This window comes from Lepidochelys kempii, chromosome 4 (genome assembly GCF_965140265.1).
Source record: "Lepidochelys kempii isolate rLepKem1 chromosome 4, rLepKem1.hap2, whole genome shotgun sequence".
NCBI lineage: Eukaryota > Metazoa > Chordata > Testudines > Cheloniidae > Lepidochelys > Lepidochelys kempii.
Window position 1 is genome coordinate 89,243,602 of NC_133259.1, and position 23,221 is coordinate 89,266,822.

The following is a 23,221-nucleotide window of genomic DNA, read 5'->3' on the forward strand; positions in this document are numbered from 1 at the left end:
AGCACTCAGCACCTCAGGGTGTCTCTGCTCCTTTCTCCCTTCCCTCTTTGTGAAAACTGGGTCAGGCTACTCTCTGCTCCTTCCCCGTTCTCCTCGCCATCCATGCAACACTCAGCCTGGACATGGGAAGAGGGTGAGGGGTGGGGTAAAGAACCTCTGGAGCTGTAAAAGGAGCAGAGGTGAGGCTAGGGGAACAGCAGGTGTTGGGTTGAGGGAGACAGAATTGATGTGGGAGTTGGGTAAGGGGCAGAACTGATGTGGTGGCTGGGAGGTAATTAATTGCTGGACTGATGGATGGGCAGATGTGGGGCTGATGTAATTAGTTAGAATTTTGGGTCTGGGGAGAAGCTGGAAGCTCCACACCATCAGGCAGACAGTGAGAACTCCTGCAGAGGGGACCAAAGTCACCTCACTTTATAAATTTGGGAGAGTTGGTGACACTGTAACTGCCACACACACACTGGCATGGAAGAGCGAGTTCAAAAATCAAAAGTTAGACCAAAAAAGTTGCAAATAAACTCATGATTTTGACGGATCTGACTCATTATTTTGAACTTTGGGGACCGGCAGTACTAGAAATATTGTTTCCACAATGTGCTTCTTCTGCAGAGGATGATAAACTGTGTAAGTGTGGAGTGGCAAAAGGTGAACTGTTGTTCCTAAGGGTCTTACCTGAGTGACCAGTCAGTACAATTGTCATACCCGGTAGGAACTACTCTTGGAAAACACCAATCCAGCTCCAGCCAATCAGCTAGTCTTGTGTTAGTAAGTGACGTGGCAGGGAAGCAGCCAAACTAATTTGCTGCTGAAATCATAACACTTAGCACTCTTTGTCTTCAAAGCAATCCCTTGTGAGGTAGCTTAATAAATGTCATCCCCATTTTGTAGATGGAGTAACTCAGGCTAGGCAGGGAGATGAAACTACTCGCACAAGGCCAGTGAAGAAGTCAAAGTCAGGATTAGAACACAGCCATTCCTGGCTTCCAGGCCTTTCATTCTAGTATACCTGTAGGTTAGCAGGACACCCGTTGTTTAAATGGAGTTAAGTCTTTGCTGTCTACGGCTACCTCTGCCCAGTCCAATAGGGTTCTTGATACGCTTACCTTGTATTAGCAATGAGAAAGTATAGCTTTTAGTCTCTTCTCCATTTTCAGCAACCAAAGTATAATCTCCACTGTCTTCTTCCTTGGCCCGAATCAGTTTTAATATACTTTGGACCCTACAGAAACAAGAGATTTTGTACACATTATTTTACAGTACATAAGAATAAATTAATCCAAAAAATCAAATAATTTTTAGTAGAAAATCTATTTATTTAATGTAGGTATATGGTGGCTATAATGTAGTGATACTTTGCATTTCTATAGTGCTCTTCCTATCAAAGTTCTGTTCAAATGTTAATTAATTCTGTCATATGAGAAGCAAGCAAGCATTATTATATCCAGCACGGATTTAGAAAGGGCATTGGTGTGATCAAAATGATGACCAAGAGATTATTTTGGGAGCAGCATTTTGGAAAGACTGGTGAGGGGCCAGGTTAGTATCCAGAAGACAGGACTGTAGTAAGATTGGAGAAGGTTGCAGTAGTCAAGGTGGCAGATGATTACAAGTTGGACAAGTGAATTAGCTGATAGGTTAGAAAATGAGGGAGTTTTTTATATATATTTGGCTGCTGCTGGAATAAAGTGTCTAGTTCTGGTACAAACAATTCAAGCAGGATGTTGATAAATTGCAGAGAGTTCAGAGAAAAGCTTCAAAAATTATTAAAAGATTAGAAAACACACCTTATAGTGATAGACTCAAAGAGTTCAATCTATTGAGCTTAACAAAGAGAAAGTTAAGGAGTGACTTTATTATAGTCTATAAATATCTACATGTGGAACAAATATTTAATAATGGGCTCTTTAATCTAGCAGAGAAACGTATAACATGATCCAATGGTTGGAAGTTAAAGCTAGACAAATTCAGACTGGAAATAAGGTGTAAACGTTCAACTATGAGAGTAATTAACCACTGGGACAATTTACCAAGGGTCACAGTGGATTCTCCATCACTGACAATTTTTAAATTAAGATTGGATGTCTTTCTAAAAGATCTGCTCTAGGAAATATTTTGGGGAAGTTCTATGGCTTGTGTTATACAGGAGGTCAGACGAGATGAACACAGTGGTCCTTTCTGGCTTTTGAATCTATGAATGCTGTGTAGAAAGCAGCAGTAGAATGCGGAGGGAAAGAGGAAGAAGGAATCAAAGATGCTTCCCAGGTTACATTTCTAGGTGACAGAAAAATGATAACATTGTCAACAGCAGTAGAAAATGAAATAAAGGCACAATGTGTGAAGGAAAAATTATGAGCTTGGTTTGGTTTGATAAGCTTGAGTTGACTGCAAGCCATCCAAGGTGATCTATCAGAGACACAGTGAGAGATATGAGAATGAACCATAATAGGAGAAGTATATCTGAGAATTGCCACCAGAGAAATGATAGTTAAAATTATGTAAGAGAGTGAGGCTACCCAAGTATAGGGCATAAGGGAGAAGAGGATGGGTGGAAAGAAAGAGCCTTGACAGACTCCAATGAAGAGGAGGAGTGGGAATGCAATGCCCCCAAAGGAGACACTTAAAGAACAGTAGGAAAGCCAGGAAGAGAATCAAGAGGGGACAGTGACACGGAAGTCCATGGAGGACAGGATGTCAAAGAGAAGGGGATGATGAAAGGCTATAGCAAGGCAAGGAAGATGAGGTTGTATATATTATGTCTTGGTTTTTCTCACCAAATTCTAGTCATAGATTTGACAAAATGAAATCACAAGGTTTCTGGAAGAGAAATTCAGATTGTCATCTTGGCAAGACCTTTCTTTACCTTGTCTCATTGATCTTGTTTGAGCTGGTAACAATCTCTGTAAGATTCTCAGTCAGAGTCACATTGTCCTTCAGCCAGAACATTTTTGGAGCTGGGTACGCCTGCACATCCACTACAAAATTTTTGACCTCATGTAAATTGACAGCTTCCAAAGGGCTAAATTGGGGATCCAGATGAATGAATCCTTTATCTGTAAATGATACAGATTCACATAAATAATGCTACTCACTTTATTTCAAACATGGTATTTGCCAGCATGCTAACAATTTTTGGATACTAAAATTGGACTGTACCATGAACTGTAATGACTACTCTCTTATTTTCTTTAACCTCCTTGGTTGCATGTCGGGCCGTACATTCATAATCCCCGGTATCTTTCACTGAAGCCTCAGGAATAGTCAAAGTGTAAACCAGCTTCTGGGACGGAACTTTAATGTCATCAACTTTTATCACACCTTTTTCTTTCTGTGTTTTGGAGAGAGGAAAAAAAATCTTATCTAAACAACCCAGCTGCAGGAAATAAATACAGTATAAAAGAATTACGGTACCATTTAAAGGAGAGCAATGAAAGAGTTACCGCTATATGGTCCAAATTCCATATTCAAAAAGAATGGCTTAATCAGTTAGGGACAAATTTTCAGACATGGATGCAGCAGGTGTGCCCATAAGAATACACAATTTTGGAGCCAACTACCAAAGGGTGAGTAGGTTAAAAACTGCATATGTTGTGCACTTGGAGTAAAGTACCATCTAAAAATTAGGTGGAGATCTTGAAAGAGCCTTTTTGTGCTAAAGCAAGCTCAGGGAGCGTATCCTTTGGCTTTGGTGGTGATGCTGTTGATTTTGGTTCTGAATATTCTTTGATAAGTTCCCACAAGGTGAGGTGAATTCTTAATACCTTTTTCCTGACAGATTATGCCCATTTCCTAGTTCCTACGTTCGGTGTGCGCTAATTTGGAGAATAATTCATTGGCAAGGGCGGGAAGTGAGGGGGGTGTTCAGCTGAGAATAAAAATGTTCAAAAGGGAATACAGCACCTGCATGTTGAGGGATGGGAACCAAAAATATGTTGGGGATTGTGTGAAACTAGAATGATTGGCAGGAGACTGAGGTTATGAATATGTAAAACTGAAAATAAAATGAAACCTTCCTATAGGAAGTAGAGGGTTTTTTTCAGGCTCTTAAATTTTTTTAAATGAAAGCTGCATTTCTGAGTCACAATTATTCTGCAACTTTACAATAACCCACAATTATCAGACCTTTTACACAGCAGCACAATCACACTATATGTGGAGCACTGACTATAAATGGGATTTCACTGAAGAGAAACCTTCACTTCAGAAAACATGTTACGAGAATTTAGGACTGATTCTCCTCTCACAACAGGTTTTCATTAGTGTAATTCCACTGACTTTAACTGAGTTACTCCTAATTTACACCAGTGTAACTGAGAAAAATCAGCCCATCTGAGACTACGTCTTGAAGAGAGTCATTTTTAGAGTCAGATTCACTTCACCACCAGTGTTATATGCAGACATTTGGACACATTTCCAGAACATTCCATTTTTTTCCCACCAGGTTTTCTAGAGCATAAATTCACAGAGCTTTATACCTTCAGTGCTACAGTCCCACTCCCTGATAACTTCTTATGTTCCCAGTCACCCCTCATCTCCCTCGAATGCTTTGCATACTTACTAACATGAATTCTAACACCTGATACTAATTTTCTGTAGCGATAACCTGAAAATAAAAGAAACGGTTCTGTTCTCTCTCTTCCTCTGTCCTCGTTCTAACAGTGAAGAGCTGACCCCTTCATATCCCCATATTCCTCACCAACTGATAATTATAATTAGGCAGAAACAAAACAAGATATTTACCACTTTCCCTGGATAATTCCACTGTAAATTAACCACCTCGTTGTCAAAGACCACACAAGTTACAACAATCTTTTCGCCTGTTTTATATACAGTTTTAAGGGCCTCAATCTCAACTGGCAGCTCTGAAGTAGCTGAGGGAAAAAGAAAGAGAGTGCACCAAGTTTAAAAACCATGTGCAGTATACGAATGGTGGACTTCAAGGGCTAGATTCCAATTTCGTTTACGCAATTATGGTGTAAGCAAGAAGAGAATCAGGCTCAATATTTTTACCCTCCTTTAAAAAATGAGAAAGAGTACCTTTCAAAATGTAGATGAAAAACTGATCTGACTTGAACTCCATTCCTTTAACAGTTGTTTGGCACGTGTATGAGCCTGCAGGGAAATTTCCTAGGAAACCTTGTTTGCTGTCATAATAGGCATATACAACCTTGGCTTCACTGTCAATTAAAGCTACTTGAGCATTAGGGTCACTTGTACGACAAGGGATAATGGTGGAATCACCATCTTCTACTAGGATGAATTGATCCTCTGGTAGCAGAGGAACGAAGGGCATTTCTGGATCTGTAAAAAAGATAAGTATTTTTACATTATATCATTTTAATGTGTCCATAGTACAAGAATGGAGTCACCAGCAGATAATTATGCACCTTGATAGAAATGAATATATTTTGTTTCTTTACTTTTCCAGCAATTTCCTTTATCATATGTAAAACCACAACTATGTTAAAGTCACACACAGAGTTGACACACTCTCACCATAATGACATTTGCCATCTGATAAGACATGTGAGAAGACATCCCAGTAGTCCAACTGGTAGTCAGGATCCTATGTAACAGAAATGTACCAGACTGGGAAGTTTAAGACCTCCAGGAAAAAGGGAAGTGTTATTATTTCCTTTAGACACTGATCTAGTGGAGTTTTCCGACAATGCTATTCACAGGCAAAAGGCAAAAAGCCAGAAAATCACTAATGTTTAGGTGTGAAAATTGTTGCCCATACCCCACTGACAACAATTTCCAGCAAAACCTTCAGGGTAGAATTTGGACCTAAAAGTCCCATTTTCCAGCTCATGGGTCTTGATTTGTATTTTAAATCTACATTAACTGGTGCACACAAAAAGGAGATGTACAAATCACTGTACTAGAGCATGAATAGCCTAAAGACATGACTACACTACCTCTTTTGTTGCTATAATTTAATTTGTTCAGGGGTGTGAAAAAACACCTCCATGAACAACATAAGTTACCCCGATGGAAGCACCAGCATGGACAAGCTCTCCCATCCACATAGAGTGGCTACACAAGCGATCTTACAGCAGCACAGCTGCATTGGTACAGCTGTGCCTCTGTAAAGCTTGCTAGTGTCAATGTGGCCTAAGGCTGACTCCCCACTCAGTGCACTTTGTAAGAGCCCCCACATGGGGCAAATTGATGAGATAATAGATTAAGCATCAGGTGATTAACCAATTAACAAGGTGATTCAGCTTATCAACTGAAAGAAAAGGAGTACTTGTGGCACCTTAGAGACTAACCAATTTATTTGAGCATGAGCTTTCGTGAGCTACAGCTCACTTCATCGGATGCATACCGTGGAAACTGCAGCAGACTTTATATACACACAGAGAATATGAAACAGTACCTCCTCCCACCCCACTGTCCTGCTGGTAATAGCTTATCTAAAGTGATCATCAGGTTGGGCCATTTCTTATCTAAAGTGATCATCAGGTTGGGCCATTTCCAGCACAAATTTGTGCTAGAAATGGCCCAACCTGATGATCACTTTAGATAAGCTATTACCAGCAGGACAGTGGCGTGGGAGGAGGTATTGTTTCATATTCTCTGTGTGTATATAAAGTCTGCTGCAGTTTCCACGGTATGCATCCGATGAAGTGAGCTGTAGCTCACGAAAGCTCATGCTCAAATAAATTGGTTAGTCTCTAAGGTGCCACAAGTACTCCTTTTCTTTTTGTGAATACAGACTAACACGGCTGTTACTCTGAAACTTATCAACTGAGAACAGTGAAGAGAGAGACAGGAAGAGGATGGAAGGGCTAGAGAAGTCCATGATCTCAGGGAGGTGACAGCTCTCCTCCCTCACATCCTGTGTCTGGAGAGGAGGTAAAAGCCTTAGGCTATGGGGAACAAGCCCTTGTATAGCACATTGTAAATAAAGCACATGATGTTGAAATTGCCACAGGAGTGTGTGATTGTAGAGAGAAAAGGAGGACTTGTAGCATCTTAGAGACTAACAAATTTATTTGAGCATAAGCTTTCATGAACTACAGCTCACGAAAGCTTATGCTCAAATAAATTTGTTAGTCTCTAAGGTGCCACACAAGTCCTCCTTTTCTCTTTGCGGATACAGACTAACACGGCTGCTACTCTGAAACTTGGTTGTAGAGAGGAATCCAAGGTGAGAGAACCCCAGTCTCCCCATTACAGTCACCCATCACTTCCTTCTTTTATTCTAATTCTTTTTCAACTTTAATCTTAGAGCCCCTGTAATCAATGGCAAGAGTTCCTGAAACATTCATTTTATAAAATGTTCTTCTCCCTCCTCTCTTCTGCCCCGCCATAAAATAAAAAGTATTAGAAACCAAAGACATTGATTGGATTGGTTTTCAGCTAAATTACATTATTTAAAAATATTTCTAGCTACATATCTGTATCTACATATCCATCACCATGTTACTTAGGTGTCATTAACTATGGTTGTTGCACATGGTTTAGAATCATAGAACATCAGGTTTGAAAGGGACCTCAGGAGGTCATCTAGTCTAACCCCCTGACCAATCCCCAATTTTTACCCCATATCCCTAAATGGCCCCCTCATGGATTGAACTCACAACCCTGGGTTTAGCAGGCCAAAGCTCAAACCACTGAGCTATTCCTCCCCCCACATATGCCTTGAATTATGGGGCACACCATAAAAAAGCAAACACATCCCCAATATTTTTTAAAACCAACACAATGTACCCCAGTTCCAATAGTCATCCAATCCACATTCAGTTTAAAATCTAAATTGCAAAACATACCCAACTTTAAAACAGTGGCTCTGAAAATGATCATAATCTGCCACTTCTAAACACACATATAACTACTGCAAACCTAAGAGCTTGTGAGCTAAGTTTCATCACCAATTTTAATAATGGAAATATAAACCCCTCCAACAATGGGATTTATAACACACTGGCAGTTTCCTTGTAACAACAATCCAAACACAGCACTATAGAACTCATCCACCCAACTCGGTACATTTGCTTTCCAAATGTAATTAAAAACAGAAAGAGGCTTCACCTAGGTTTTTTTCCGGCTTGTATGGCTATTACATCCTTATGTAAAAGTCATAAAGCATCCTGGTTTTAATAAATAAATTTCTTTTCCCCCACAGCCTTCATAATTTATTGTAGGGAGAGGAATTGCTCTGCCCAAAACAAAACAAAAAAAAGTTCATGGTGGAAACAGAAATTTTCCTGAAAATTCTAAAATTAGGTGAAAAAAGATTAACTTTTGCAACAGTGTCAGCTGACTCTTCAGTGAGGGGAAAGAACTACAAGATGCCTATAGCTTGCCGATCTGGGGGACTGTGACAGAATGTATGCTTATATCCACACCCTACTCACTGTTGTAATAATCGTCGTACAAAGAATGCCTTGTGAGGTATCATCTGAAAACTCATTTGCTAGTCAATATTGTCCTGATAAAATATGTGTGACAACATTGTAGGTGAAGTTATAAGATTCCACTATATGGTGATCTTAACACATGTTCCGAACTGAGGTTGGCAAACATGTCTGTCTCAAACAAAGGAATGTGCACTCTGCTTACTTTGAATTTAATCAATAAACAAAGTCATCAAGTGGGAAGGGTAGACGAAGAAACCTCAAACGGTTTCTCAAAAGGTAAGGAAAAGCAGGGAACAGCCTTCTCCATAGATTTTTTGTCTCCAGAATCTCAGCTGGAAATGTTTTCCATGGGGAGGACTGACACCATAAAAAGAAGAGACAAACACCCCAAAGAATCCCTCCTCTCTTTCTCTGTTCATTGCTTAACTGCACCAGAAGGAACACAAGTAGCAGCCATTGAACTGGAGAGGGAGTCCTGGCCTAAGAAGTTTGGTCAGTAAGACTTCTGAGAGCATGTGGTGAGAAAAATTTTGCTTTGAATTTAACATAGTTTAAGTTAGGCACCAGTTGCACCTTATCTTTTCCTTGTAACCATTTCTGATTTGCATTCACTTAAAATTTATCTCTTTGTAGTTAATAAACTTGTTTTATCTAACCCAGTGTGTTTAAATTGAAGTGTCTGTGAAATTCCATTTGAGGTCACAAAGTGTGTGCATATTATTTCTATTAAAGGAATACAGACTTTGTATGAATTTGTAGGAGTCTTCTGATATCTGTCTTCATCTTCCTTGTCCTCGAGCTAATAGTGAGCTACCGCACCATCCAACGGCATCAGTTTTGTAGTGGACTGCTTAGAGCTGACTTGATATTGAGGTATAAGGCCCACAGGCTCTGCCCAAGCTTCAATAACTGTCTTAAGAACAAGTGCTACAAGTTTTTCATGGTAAATGTAGAGGGAAATCGTGGAAGAGTCATGCTAATATGGCACGTTATGGTCTATAGAAAACCCAAATAACAGACGTCAAAGTTTTAGGGCACTTCACAAAATCTCTGGTGCTGCCTCTTTCCCTTACATAATCTTTTTGTAGTCCAGGCATCTTGTTTTCCTTCACAAACATGTTAAAGTTTTACAGGGTGACTTGCAACCTCTTTTCTTTTCCCTTGTTTTCCTGTCCTGGGCTTGTAGGCTAACGCTCAGAATGCTCACTGCCAGTCTACCAGTCTGGTACTTTGTGTCCCTGCAGTGCTGTCTCTAATCCCCTGTTTCCCAATAGAGCCCCAGGCAGTCCTATATAATGCTTTACAAAGGCTCACAATAAAGTTTGTAAAGCCATTTATCTTTACATCCACCCACTTGCTCCCCCATCCACCCACTCACCCTCCCCTGCCCCACACCAAAATCCCCAGATGTCAAATGTTATAGTCTCTTCCTTTTTAAAGACTTTGATGCTCATAGATTCATGTGACAGTCAGTCATGACTCAGCCAGTGACTCCTATTACAGCCATGACAAATAGGTTTAATAGACTTCTGACTCCAACCTCAGAGGATTGGCAGACAGATGGACATTCTGCGACATCCCTACCCCGCAGAGTGTGTGGAGGAGGAGAGGGTGGAAGTGGGCACTTCTAAAGGGAATGGGAAGATTACCAGGTGGGTAATGTTCCCTGAGATCCCTGTTGGGTGGTGTTCTTATTAATAATAATATAATACCTAACTTGATAGATTCAGAGTGCTTTACGAAGGAAGTCAGTATCATTATCCCATTTTACAGGTGGGGGAAACTGAGACACAGAAGGGACATGGCTTGCCCAGGGTCACCCAGAGGACAAAATGCAGAGCTGGGAACAAAACCAAGATCTCTTGGGTCACAGTCATGTGCTTTATCCACAAGACTACACAGCCTCATTGTTTTTGCCATTGTCATTTCTTTGGGTCCAATAGATTTTTCCACTCTTCATGAGAGGCAGTTTGGGGGCAGGAAAAGCAAGTCTTGCTGTGAAAATTGTGACAAACGATTCACGAAAACACCACATTATTTGCCTTTTGCCAGACTGGCCCTCACTGTCGTTTCTTGTTTCCACCTCTCTCGTGACAGGTGTTCCAACACAGCTACATCTTACTAATCACCTTTGATTCCTACGCCCTGTAAATATGTGAGCATCTTCCTGCACTGCAGTTCAAGTTTTCTATCAATTAATACATTTCCACACTTTGGATATTTGAAAGTAGCAATATATGACCTCTGAGCTATCAGTTCAAACCCAATTTAGGTCAATGGAGACGAAGAACCATTATTATCCACTGAAGTGAGCTGTAGCTCACGAAAGCTTATGCTCAAATAAATTTGTTAGTTGCTAAGGTGCCACAAGTACTCCTTTTCTTTTTGTGAATACAGACTAACACGGCTGCTACTCTGAAACCTGACTATTTAGTGGTATGCATGGAGTTAGCTGGTCTCAGTACAAGTCCCAAAGAACACATTACACAAGCCACCACCAAATAGTTGGCATTTGTGTTCCCCTAGTTGGAATCCTTAGCAATGAAGCCAATGGGCATGGAGACTGAACCATGTACAATGTGCACCCACAGAGCTGGTCTCCATGTCTGAGTCAAGGTATCCACTGGGGGAGCACTGCCCTTTTCCTGCACTTTGTGGAGAGAAAGCTTCAGCCTCCAAGGCTGTCAATTCATTACCTTTCATGAGAACTAATTCATACCAAACAAAATCAATGTGAAGAGGAGCATGCCCAGCTCAGATCAAGAGGTTGCTCTCCATTTAAATGCTTAATAGGGTCCTTGATATTCCTACACCACAACCCAGGCAAACTTTTCAGCTGTAACACAGTATAACCCACTCACCAGGCACATAGATGTAGATATCCTTCCCCTCCACCTCCCCGTCCTCCTCTTGAGTATGATTGTAGTAACAAGTGTATAATCCGGTATGAGCAGCTGAGGCATTCCCCACTTCCAGCAAAGTCACAAAGAGACCACTGTTGTTCTCTTCATTTCTAATGTCTATCCTGTGGCTTCCTTCGGCCAGTGGGTATTGCCAGGTCACTTCGCTGTCTCCAGAGCATTTCAGGGTAAACGAGGCATTCAGCTGCACGACCATTTCATCTCTATTCGGAAGAACAGTCGGCAATGGAAGCTGGCAAAAAGTTAGCCATGGTCCTGTCAAAGGAAATGAATAAGTAACCGGTTACTAAGCAGCACATGCTCACCACATAGATGTGAGAAAGGATGAGCAATTTATCTATAAAACAGCCAAACCAGACACACTGATCTCCCTGTAAATGAGCCCTTTTGAAAGCAGTCACAGCATTTCCCTATGGAGGGCAAAATAATTTCTCTTTGAACCTCTCAGACAAAATGCTGTTCATTTCAGTTCCGTCCACCTTGCATCCAGAAATGAAAGACAAAGAGTTGAAATTAGCGATGGCTCTCAACCAAAACCCCAGATCCAAACAGCCCCAGACTTTGGGAGCATTTCATGCTAGATCAACACCTGGATCTGAACATTACAGCTGACCTCTATTTCTGCAACGGGCTACAGCAGTAGCCTGGATCCAAACTTTGGTTATGTCTCCACTGCAAAATAAATAAATAAATAAAACAACCTGATGCAGCGAGTCTCAGAGTGTGGCTCTACAAATTTGGACTAAATAGCCATGCAGACATTCCAGCTTGGGTTTTGAAGCGCACCTCGGAGCCCAAGCTCCAGCTCAAGCCAGAATGTCTATGTGGCTACATTTAGTGCCATACTGTCAGCCTTGCAAGCCCAAGTCCGTGGATCCAAGCTCTGAGACTCACTGCTGTGAGTTTGGGGCTTGAGGGGGGAGCGGTTGCAGTGTAGACATACCCTAGGTGGCTCAGGCCCATCTCTAGTTGAAACGTAAGGAAGACCAGTGATCCAATATAACTGTAACTCATTCGACAGGATATTGTAACTGCAGTGCTTTTAATGTACAATCTGGATTTACAAGGCCAGGTTCTCTGGTTTGGGCAAGTTGTACTTGGGCTGGCCAAGAGCTGGCCCAGTCCCCACCCTAAGTGAGAACAGCCACACCCAGCACCACAGCCCTCGAGACCCCGGAGAAATCATCAGGGAGGTAGATAAATGGTTTGTATGCCAGGGGACCAGCACAAAGCAGGTTTAGTGGCGCCAGGGACTGGGCCCATTGTGATCTCTGTTCTGCTTCTCAAGCCATTGCAAGTATGTTACCTATATTGGCTAGTAATACTGGCCTTTTTATATTTGGCACTTTGAGGCAAAACCTGCTCTGCCCCCCCGCCCCATTTCCTTCTGCTGATATGGAAGGCCTGCTCGCCAGTGCAGCCAGTGCATTATGTGGCACAGAGTAGGAGGCTGCAGGGAGGGATCCCACCCAGGCAGCCTGCACTCTGCTGCACACCATGGAGCTCTGCTCCCACGTGCTGCTAAAGAAAGTCTGGCAGGAGAGACGTGGCATGGCTGCTGCATCAGCAGTGACACAGATCCACTAGCCAAACCTCTTCCCTCCGGAGAGGAAGAAGCAGCTGCAGAGGTTAGAATAGCCCTAAGGCTGCAATAGTAGCTGCTCAGTGGATTCCATTCCCCTCCACCAGGGAACTCCCTTGTATCATATCTATTTCGTTGGGCTGCGCAGTAACAAAAGATGGGCTGTCCATAAAAATATGACTATTTTCAGTAGATTTAATCACAGGCTTGGGACTATGTTCCCGGCTGCTTTTATTACAATTAATGTCAGAAAAAAAGAATTTACAACCGCTTGACTGATCATCTGTGCTGTAATTCATGATCACTGATCACATTGAAAACAAATCTATCTGAAACATCAACTGTAGAGCATTGATTTAAGCCCAGACTTACAAAGGAGAATGAATGAAGAGACACAGGGAATTTAGGACTGTTACCTGTCAGGAGACATCCCAGGAGCAGGAATGTCCTTGGGGAAGTACCCATCACTGTGCACAGCTGAAACAGAAAAATAGAAAAGCAGGAAAAAGTAAAGTTAGTGAACAGATTTATAAAGGCAATGGGCTATTTGCAATGCTTCTGACTCTATTGCCAGTTTAGGAGTACACACAGCATATGGTATACAGAGCTCACTCCGGGAAAGGATGTGGACACTTTGGACCAAATTCTGCACTCATGGCCCAATCATGCTGAGCACCTTCTGCCCACAGTCCCTACAGCACCTTGCAGAACTGGGCCCATAATTACATTGCTCTATGCATGGAGTAACTCCACAGAAGTGAATGAGGTCGCAATGGAATTACATCAGTGTAACTGATGGCAAGATCTGGCCTTTCGACTGCTTACAAAACGTGATGGTAGCAATTCTGAGAGAAAGAGTACATTTAAAACCACTTTCTATAATACAAAGTACCATCATCTACTAAAGTTCTATTTTAACACTCGATCTATTTTTTAGTTTGTTCAATAAATGCATTTATTTCATTGAATAAGAATTCCCTTGATCAAGAGACCTTCTGTTTAAAACACACACTGAAGCTCTCTAGTAAAACACAAGAGGGAGCACAAGACTGCAGTTGTGTTTCTACAGTACCTCTTTTCCCAAGCAGCATGAAGAATAATGGATTATTTGGAGTTTTCTGGCCTTCTAAGCTATACAGAGCAAATTGCCATAAGACAGCAGGCAGCGTCCAAAAGATAATTGCAATAAATAACTGTCTACATGCCATATAATATAATTTCAACTTATGGTAATCAAACTATCCAAATTTCCCAAGACAAATCCTGCAGTCCCTACTCAGTTTTGCTATTGATTTCAATAGGGACAGGAATATCAGTATATATTGAACAAGGACAATACAAATGGACTACTAAAGTGGAACACAGGCCTCTCAGATATGAACTAAATGTTGATAGCGAGCCATGCTAGCAACCAGTTCTTCAAGGTGCTGGACACCCGCTACTCCCACAAGGGCATAACAGCAGTTGTTGAGAAGGGAAAACATGCAGATTCTTCCAGCTATATGTCTTTGTAGTACTTTGTAGTAGCATGATCAGAGAATGGCAAGAAATATTTGTTTATGAAAGATGAGTCGGTCCTTCCTGCCTCTTGCCACATGTGGAACAAACATATAAAGCAGTGTTGCAAACCAAAATGTGTTTCATACATTGTGAATGACTTGTGCAGTGTGTTGGCAACATGAAGATTTACAAACTACCAGCTAAAGGAACATATGCAACAGCTTCAGAAATTCGACAGACAGCATTCCAGCAAAGGCAAGCCATTCAGCCTGATTTTGCAATTAGCAACAATGGTCATGTGTTTATGTATCTGCCTCCCACTGATAACAGACTCTGGGACATCAAAGAAGTCCTCTGGTTTCAGCCTCTTTTCTCACTTTTATCACATTTATATCCTGTATTTCTTTAGATAAAGCAACCCACTGTACATCTTTAAAGAATTCCCATAGTCTGCCTTATTGATTTCACTGCTAACAGCTCATGTTCCCCAAGACAGTGTTACCCATACTGTCTGCCAGGTTTCCTTCTGCCTTTACAGATAGAAGGATCTCTTACCACAATATATTGCTTCTATGGACTATTCACTGAAAAGAATGCAGTCTATGAAGAAGTAATCTGGATCTGATTCTCCTTTTACCCTGATGCAAATCTGGAGTAATTACACTTGAAATCAATTAACTGACGCTGGTGTAAAATCAGTACAAGTACACGTAGAATCAGGGCCTATAATACCCAGTGGAACTATGGGTGATGAAACTATGCTGTGACATCGTCAAACAGCTTAGCTACCATGCAAGCCAATGGGAGCTAAGTACCTGAATCCAGTGCAGCAATGTAGGGATTTCATTGACAGACTGGTTGCTCTTTGAGATCTTATTGCTTTGATACCTTCCATCAATGACATATTAACCTATGGGACAAGGTCCAGAGGAACCTCCAGCAACTGAGAAAGAGAGAATAGGGGTATACACATATGATTCTTCATCATGATTCCAGTTTGAATGGAATTGCACATTGTCATGCATCTAAAGAACAATGATCACTGGCATGCCATGTCCAATGGGTTCTTGCGTATGCTTGTTTTGCCTGTTTGCCTAACTCAGTGCCAATACTTTAGGCAAGCTATTGGTGGGAGTAAGTATATTTAGCTCCAGCCAGTAAGTGGGCAAAAAAATTGTCTCCTCCCAGGCAAGAGAAAGAGTTATTCCATCCCAGCCCTCCATGCTCTTTATTTTAACTATTTTCATTTAGTCAGCTTCAGTAAACACCCCAGGTTCAGTTCAGAACACCCCATGGATCTAATCCTTATCTGACATAAATTAAGTCAATGGAGCTACACTAGCTGAAGATCTGGGCCAAGGTCATAAGCACATGTGCAGTGTATGCATACTTATGGTGTGATCCTTCATTCCTTGTACACCCTAGGATACCCACTGATTATAATAGGAATAGAGAGGCATGAAAAGAATGTTAGATCTGGCTCAAATTTCCAAATTAGTCTGCCAATATACATAAAGCAGAGTGTATAGAGTAAAGCAGTAATTGTGTTTATTTAGATTTTTTAAGTGGTCTAGATTAAATGTTAGTATTTCAAAAAAAGAAAAGGAGGACTTGTGGCACCTTAGAGACTAACCAATTTATTTGAGCATAAGCTTTCGTGAGCTATAGCATCCGATGAAGTGAGCTGTAGCTCACGAAAGCTTATGCTCAAATAAATTGGTTAGTCTCTAAGGTGCCACAAGTCCTCCTTTTCTTTTTGCAAATACAGACTAACATGGCTGCTACTCTGAAACCTGTTAGTATTTCAGTTACTTATTTTGATTATACTAAATCATGAAAGGGATATAATCAAAATCTTTGTTTATAAGGACCTGGTCTGCCAAACAGTTGCTATCAAGTACAGTGCTTACCACCATGAATAGTTCCATTGACTGTGGTGTGTAAGTCAAAACAAAATTTGCTAAAATTTGTATCCAGAATGTTGTGAACCTTGATGTAAAAATCCATATAGAAAATAATGAGAGACCCAGTCAGTCATTCTGCACATGCTAGAGGGAAAGCACTCTGGGGAGGAAAGAGTGGTATCAACCTTTCATGCTGTCATAAATTAGGCAAAGACCTTCACCAGGAAAGTAGAATTGTATATCCATCGTTAAATAACAGAAAATAGCCTCATTTCCCACTGGGTAGCAGTCACCTGCATTTAATCCAATTGGCCACATGATGGCAGTGTTGGTCCACACTAGTGTAGCCAAACTGCATTTCTTCGGCAGAAAGGAGCATCAGTCTCAAAGGTGAGAGATGGAATTTAAGCGACTCCAAGTCTCCATGCATCAACTTGAAACTGTCATTTTATATGGAAATTATTTTAACTTCGTGTGAGCCCTGGTAAAAAGACTTGATCCTGCAACGCTTATTCACACCTGCAGTACTAGTGGAGACTGTTGCAAAAACAGGTCCAAATACCATTATCTATTCAGGTTTTGGAAACATAACCATGAGATCATCTTAATTTGGGAATGAGTTTGATGCTTTTAGTGCAGGTTCTCCCTAAAACTGGCTTCTCTGGGGAAGCTCTGAGCTTTTCCAGGAAAGGTTGGAGCCAGGTAAGAAAAAGGAAATCACTGAATGAAAATGGTGTGATTTACTAGGTTGATTTAAATATGTGGACACGGCCACCTGTAACTTTTCTTGGTCATTGGCTCCTTTCCTTATAAGACTCCCCAAAAGCAAGACCCTCTGTACAGTGAACAATAGCAAGTTCTGAAGATTTCCATGAGTGCTAAGAGGAAAGGACCACGCAAACCAAAACCGAAAACACTTCTGTGATTGTCCGCTTAAAATACACTAGCAAAATGCAGTTTACAATTAAATATTTTTTCTTAAAGAGAGGGTTGCTCCACTGCCCCTTTCAAAATATTTACATTCAGGGTGGCCTGAATATCACTCCTGTACCATAGCAAAGCAACAGTTATTAAATGTCAATTCTAACTCTGTATTAGGTTCTTACAGTGTGCCCAGCACTTTACAGGACACACAGGCAGCAAACTCTGTCCCAAAGAGCTTACAGTCTAAGGCCCTGATCCTGCAGTCTGCTCCATGGGGCAAACCCCATGCTTAGCCCCTTTGACTTCATAGAGAATACAGGAATAAAGTTTTCTCCTTGCAGATCAAATTTCAGGATCAGGGTCTAAAATTTAAAAAAGAGAAGACAGTCTAAAGTGGGAAACCCAAAGGAAAGGTTAACTTGAAAGCCGAGGGGTGGGGGGCAGGAGGTTCTGTGTGTTTGCATTTTAAGCTATGAGCACTTTTTGAGGGGCCCAGTGAAGCAGTCTTTGGAAAACCCTGCTCTTTGAAACAGCTGAAACAAACCTCTTTGGCTCAAGGCCTTCAGAGTATGATACGCATCCAACCTCTAGTTTTGACCCAGAGTACAATACAAAGAAAATGAGGTTGAAAATGCACCTTACTACATCCTGCTTTCCTTGGTACCAAAATCTGTATAAACCACCCTGCTGTCTGAAGATCTCTTTGTAGTCTACACATCTGGTGACAAACAATAGCAAATATGGCCCCAATCCTATAGTCAGAGCCATGCTGGCAGACTCTTGTGTGTCCCCTCCCTGCACACACTGATGTAATTGCAGAAACAGGGCCATCATTTAAAAGTAAGATGAGCTCTGACTAGGGATAGGGGAACCTGGTGTTTGGGGATTCTGAAATTCCCTTGAACTTTTGAAATATACTTTCATGCTTCTTGAAGCTTTATCAAGTTTTTGGACATATTTCTCTTCATTCAAATCATTGCTTAGCAGGGACATTTCTTTTAAAAAAAAATCTGAATAAAGAAGCTAAGAATGAAGATCATTCTTCCCTGATTCTAGGGCATTTTTTTAAAGCCAGATCTCCACAGTTCAAATTTTGCTTGAGCCAAATGGAAGATGAACCTCAAAATCTTCGATTTCTGTCCTATTGTTTTTGTCTGATCCCGTCTCTGAATCCACTGACACAGCCCCTGAGTTCTGCGTTGGTGCAGGGAACTGCGCTAGCGGATCCTATGCCAGGATCGGCCCCTGAGATTGGAAATTCTTGGGCTCAAGAACCACAGGCCTGATTCCGCAGTGTAACGCCATTGAAATCAAGCAGTGAGACTAACCTAAGGGGACGCTACTATTCAGACAGTGGAAACTGGCCCAATATGCCGTAAAACGTTGTAGGGCTCGGGCGGTAACCGTAAGGATGACTGCTAGGGGGCAGCACAACACTGCAAACGGGACCTTTTGCAGAGCCCAGCCTGCCCCAGATTGGACAATCTACTCCTGCCTCTTGCCATGGGAAAACATTGTCTGGCACCTTCCAGCCTATCCACCACGTCACACCCCACAGGCACCAGCCCTGCTCTCCAGCGCGAGCCGTTTAGCTAACGCCTCGTCCCCCACTCCCTCCCCAGAGCGCCGCGTTGGGGCTGCCGAAAGCGACCTCAGCAGTTTCCTTAAACCAGGCAGGCTTTGTTGGCAGGGGAAAGTTTTCCCTGGCTGCCTTTTTCCACTGTCGGTGCTAACAAATGGTGAACGGTTAGGTGTGTTCTCGCCCCCCACATCCCGCCCCCAGCTTTAGGGAAGGAGGCTGAGATGTTTCCCTTATGCACACACGGAAACGTATAGCAGTAATTGCTGGCAGGAAAAAACTGCAGAATCAACATTCCTATAGAACACACACACACAGCTGAAGGAGGGAGCTCTGTAATTCTTCCCTCCCAGACCGGACTCAGATGAAGAGGTCACTAATTTCCTTCTCTCCCTATGGGGCGCAACCAATGCTCCTCTGCGAGAAACCAAGGTTTGAGATTTCAACCTGGAGGAAACTGTGTCAGATCCATCAAACCATTCTTCTCCCCAGCTCCGCTCTCACCGGGTCAGGTTAAAATTCCACCGTGGGCTCAGAAACCCAAGAACACACACTCACACATATGGAAAATTCTTGGAGAACTTAATAGAGATGAAACCAGTAAGGACCATGGAAACTGAATGGGGTGCTATGAAAAACTCCTAAACATTTCAATCAAGAATGATGTCCTTTATCTGAACCAAAATCCTATGGCAGGGAATATAATTCTCGATTACATTCAAAAAACCAACGGTGTGATCCCTTTCTGTTAAAGTCTACAGGACTTTTGCATTACGGCTTGCATGCACACACACTGCACATACAGGGCTCAACCGGGAAGCCCAGCCTCCATTGCCAGAGGACAACTGGATATTGTAAAGACTGCCTTGATACTAGTTTGTTTAGTTTGGGGGGCGGGGAATGTTTACATTCACACTTTCAAACTCCCTGTTCTGTTTTTTAAACGTCTGGCCAAAGCTTGCCACTTTATTGGCTGACTCCGAGATAGTGAAGGCCAAATGATCCTAGGGTACCCAGCAGCGAAGAAAGTCAACACATGTTGAGGAACACTTATCTATACCATTTACATATTGGAAAAGCCGAGGGAGCTGAGAGTTAGCGAGAAAGGATTAACCGAAAGAGCCCAAGAACAATGAGAGAACCCAGCAGTGACGTCAAATTTCAGCCACTTCGCTATTTTCATAGGAAACAATAGCAACACCTTTGCCAAGCTGAAGCAAAAACCCTTAGGCGAGCCAGCCAGACACGAAACCAGAGGTGGGGAGGAGCTGCACAAATTTGGTGTTTACTGGGGTGAGTCAAATGTTTTCCAAGCGCCACATTTCCTTGATCTGACACTCTTGTTCAGAACTTCTTTTTCAATCCCCTCCCCAAGCCTTCGGGGCCCGCTTCAGGCTCGAATCCCAGGCCACACTATTCCATGTGCCAGCAGGTCTCCACAGCGGCTGGGAGGAGCCTGCAGGGTCCCCCAAAGCCGCTGTTCCTGGGGGCTCGATGAGGCTAGGGATTCACCCTGTCTGCGCAGGATGCCCCGCCTTCCAGGGGATCCGACGCTGAGGACTCCCCTGCGCAGATAAAGGCGTCCACTGGGGACAGGAGGAAAGAGTTTCTCTCTCTGCCTGACCTCACACCTTCTCAACCCCGGAACGCTCCGTGGCTGACACACGAGGCAGTTACAGCTGGACGCGCTCGGCGGGGCGAGCGCAATCCGCATTCCGGGGACCACCCGTCTGATGCATGGGGCACGGAGAGAGATGTCTCGTGTCACTCCCAAATCTGCTCCCGGAGGATGCAGTCGATTCCTGTGTTTGCAAGGCGCCCTTCGCGGGGATTATTAGACATTGGTGTGGGAGGTCGCCAAAGCAATTGGAGAATTTGCATGTGGTGGGGTTGAAAACTCCGGACAGAAAATAACTCTGTAATCCAGGCAGGAGCGGAGTTAAAACTCTGTTTGTCGTTGTAATTACCTCACAGGAACTAAAGGCAGCCCGCTCTCCTCTGGGATTTACCCCTGTCTCAGTTCCCAGACGTGTTGCTGAGTCTTGAGGGCTGGTGCTGCCTCCCTAGATCCATCTCGCTCCAAAACACGGTCCAGCCCTGTTCTTAGGAGTGTCTACTAGCTGCTGGGTCCCCGTCCAAAAATGTTGAGCAACGCAGCAAAGAGCCAATAAGCCATTTCCTAGTCCTCTCGGGACTTTTCCAGGGGACCCCAGCATGGCAGGGCCAGCAAGTTTCAACCGCAGCGCCAGACAAAATCCAACCAAACACATCACAAGCCGCAAAGGGCTGATGGTCCCTTACACTCCCTGGGCACAACCCAAAGGGCTCGCCCGCCTGGGCTGCAGACGGGGCAGACAGCTAGGGCATGCTGGCAGCTCTGTGGCTCTGGCATGTCCGTCGCACGAGGAGCGCAGCTGGGTGTGTGTGAACTGGGCCCGCCGCCAGGTAACAGCCCAGAGCTTAGAGTTCAGCTTCCCCGCTCGCAGGGAGAACGGAGAGCGAGGTGTAAACCCGCCGGGCGCAGGGATCGGGTTGGGGGATGATTTGCCCCTGCGGACAGACAGCACCCCGAGGATCTCTACGCGCTTTAGCCCGCTGGGGGAGAGGGCTCGGGAGGCGCAGGAAAAGACGAGGGAGGGGTGTTAACCACGACGGGAACAATGGAAGAGAGGGATGGCAGGTCGGACCTGATGGAGGGAAGGAGGGCTAGGTAAAGCCAAGGGGGGATTGGGACCACAGCGGCCAAGGGAGGGTCCGAGAAAGACCCTCCTCTTACCTTCGCCAAGCCCTCTCAACTCCCCGAGTACGCTGCCCCGAGAGCTGATCCGGGCTCCTCGGCAAAGTCCCCGCTTTCCTTCCCGTTACGAGATTCCTCCGCCGATCCCGGTCCTCACACAAAGGGCTTCACTCCAGATTGGAGATAGGGGGGCGCGGAGCCCGCTCGCAGCTCCGTCCCCGGAATCGCTCCCAGCCAGGCTGCAGGAATGCGGCGCTGTGGCCCCTCCGCCCCAGCCCAAATGTGTTTGTCATTAGCGCAGCCTTTCCGCCAGCGGGGCAGCCTCCTCCAGACAGGGGCCCCGCGTCCCCCGGCTGCCGCCCCCCAGTCCCGACTGTCGGGGGCCCCTCGCCCCGCCACTCCCGGGGCGATCGCTGCTCTCTCCCCTGCCCGCAGGCCACTGGAGCTCCTGCTCCATCCCTCTCCGGAGCCGAAGGGGATCGGTGATACGTGTCCATCCTTCTCTCCTCGGCCAGTGCCCTCGCTGTCCTTTTTTGGGGTCCAGCGAGTGCCCCGAGTCTCGCCCGTCCCCTGTCTCCATCCAACCCCCCCCCCCATCGCCCCTCTCCCCAGCCCTCTCCAACAAAGCGCGCTGCTTCCATTCAGGGGGAAAGCATCACCTTCCTGGGACAAACCACCTTCCCAGCCCTAGGAACCCCCCGTGCGAGCCCCCCAAGGAGGTAGCTGCCCCCCGACGAGCGAAAGCCTCCAGAGCCCTTTGAGGCTCAGGCGCAAACTTCCAGAGTTAGCGTTTCCAGCGAGGATCCCCTGAGGAGGTGAGCCGCCCCCGTGCCCCGGCTCTTCAGTCCACACAGGGGCTGATCCCCAGCAACCTTCCATTCCTTGGATCCGGATCAGCAACGTCCCCTGCAGCTAGCATAAAAAGTGGAAACCCCCCCCCCTTACCTTCCCGTTCACACGTTAATCCGCAATGAAAAGTCTAGAGAAAGAGTCAAAAATATGTCCACGTCCTCTCTGACTTTTCCTCCTCCTCCTCCTCCTCCTCCTCCTCCTCCTCCCTCGCTCCCTCCAGTTCAGACTGCAATGCTCTCAGAGACCGCGTCTTGTAATTGATTCGATGTTCGAGTCCATCCTTCCAAAACTAATCATTTGCGTTAAGTAAATAGCTGTCAGGAAATGAGCCCCCCCCTTGCCCCTTCAGAATAAAAGCCTCTCTGGTCCGGTCCGCACCTGAAGCCCAGCCTCCAGCGGCTCTTACGCAGGCAGGGGGGCCAGTCAACCTCCAGCCGCGGAGAGGAGGGGCCGCCAGTGGAGCCATATGGCCGGGGAATGGGGGGCGAATTTGAGAGTTTTGCACTGCAGGGGGGAAAGGTTTCCTGAAAACCCACCGTGTTCCCAATGGCACGAATGAGCTTCCCCCCGCACACGCTCTGGGCAGCTGGGGCGGCCGCGTAGGCTGGGGTCCCTTTCCCAGTGTCAGGGCACGGATGAGGAAGCTGAGATGGAAGTGAACTGGTAGCTTAGTGATGTCTTTGACGCCTGACTGAGCTGGGGCTTGGTGTAGAAAGGTGGGTGGATGGATGGACGGATGGCTGTGAAGCGCCAGGCACCCACAGCCAGAGGCGAGCTCCTAGTATTTATGAATGAAAGGAACGACGAAAGAGAACGGTGTCCGAACCCTGCGGTTTCACGTGGGAGGACCGTGTGTTCT

At 44.4% G+C, this 23,221-nt stretch overlaps 1 protein-coding gene across 3 annotated transcripts in view; it reads right to left on the reverse strand.

Moving 5' to 3' along the window:
* The window catches only part of PDGFRA (platelet derived growth factor receptor alpha), a 48,263-nt gene extending 25,344 nt beyond the window's left edge, over positions 1–22,919 (reverse strand). For 2 of the 3 annotated variants that reach the window (XM_073342018.1, XM_073342020.1), the window contains exons 1-8: positions 22,456–22,535; positions 13,283–13,343; positions 11,225–11,539; positions 5,035–5,298; positions 4,738–4,868; positions 3,154–3,325; positions 2,861–3,050; positions 1,104–1,219 (exon numbers count right to left, since the gene is read on the reverse strand). In XM_073342018.1, coding sequence (XP_073198119.1) covers positions 1,104–1,219; positions 2,861–3,050; positions 3,154–3,325; positions 4,738–4,868; positions 5,035–5,298; positions 11,225–11,539; positions 13,283–13,331 — 1,237 coding nt within the window. In that variant the 5' untranslated portion in view covers positions 13,332–13,343; positions 22,456–22,535. Of the gene's footprint in view, positions 1–1,103; positions 1,220–2,860; positions 3,051–3,153; positions 3,326–4,737; positions 4,869–5,034; positions 5,299–11,224; positions 11,540–13,282; positions 13,344–22,455; positions 22,536–22,898 lie in introns of those variants that run through there. The other variant, XM_073342019.1, reaches the window with a different exon arrangement.
* Between the last annotated feature and the right edge of the window lie 302 nt (positions 22,920–23,221).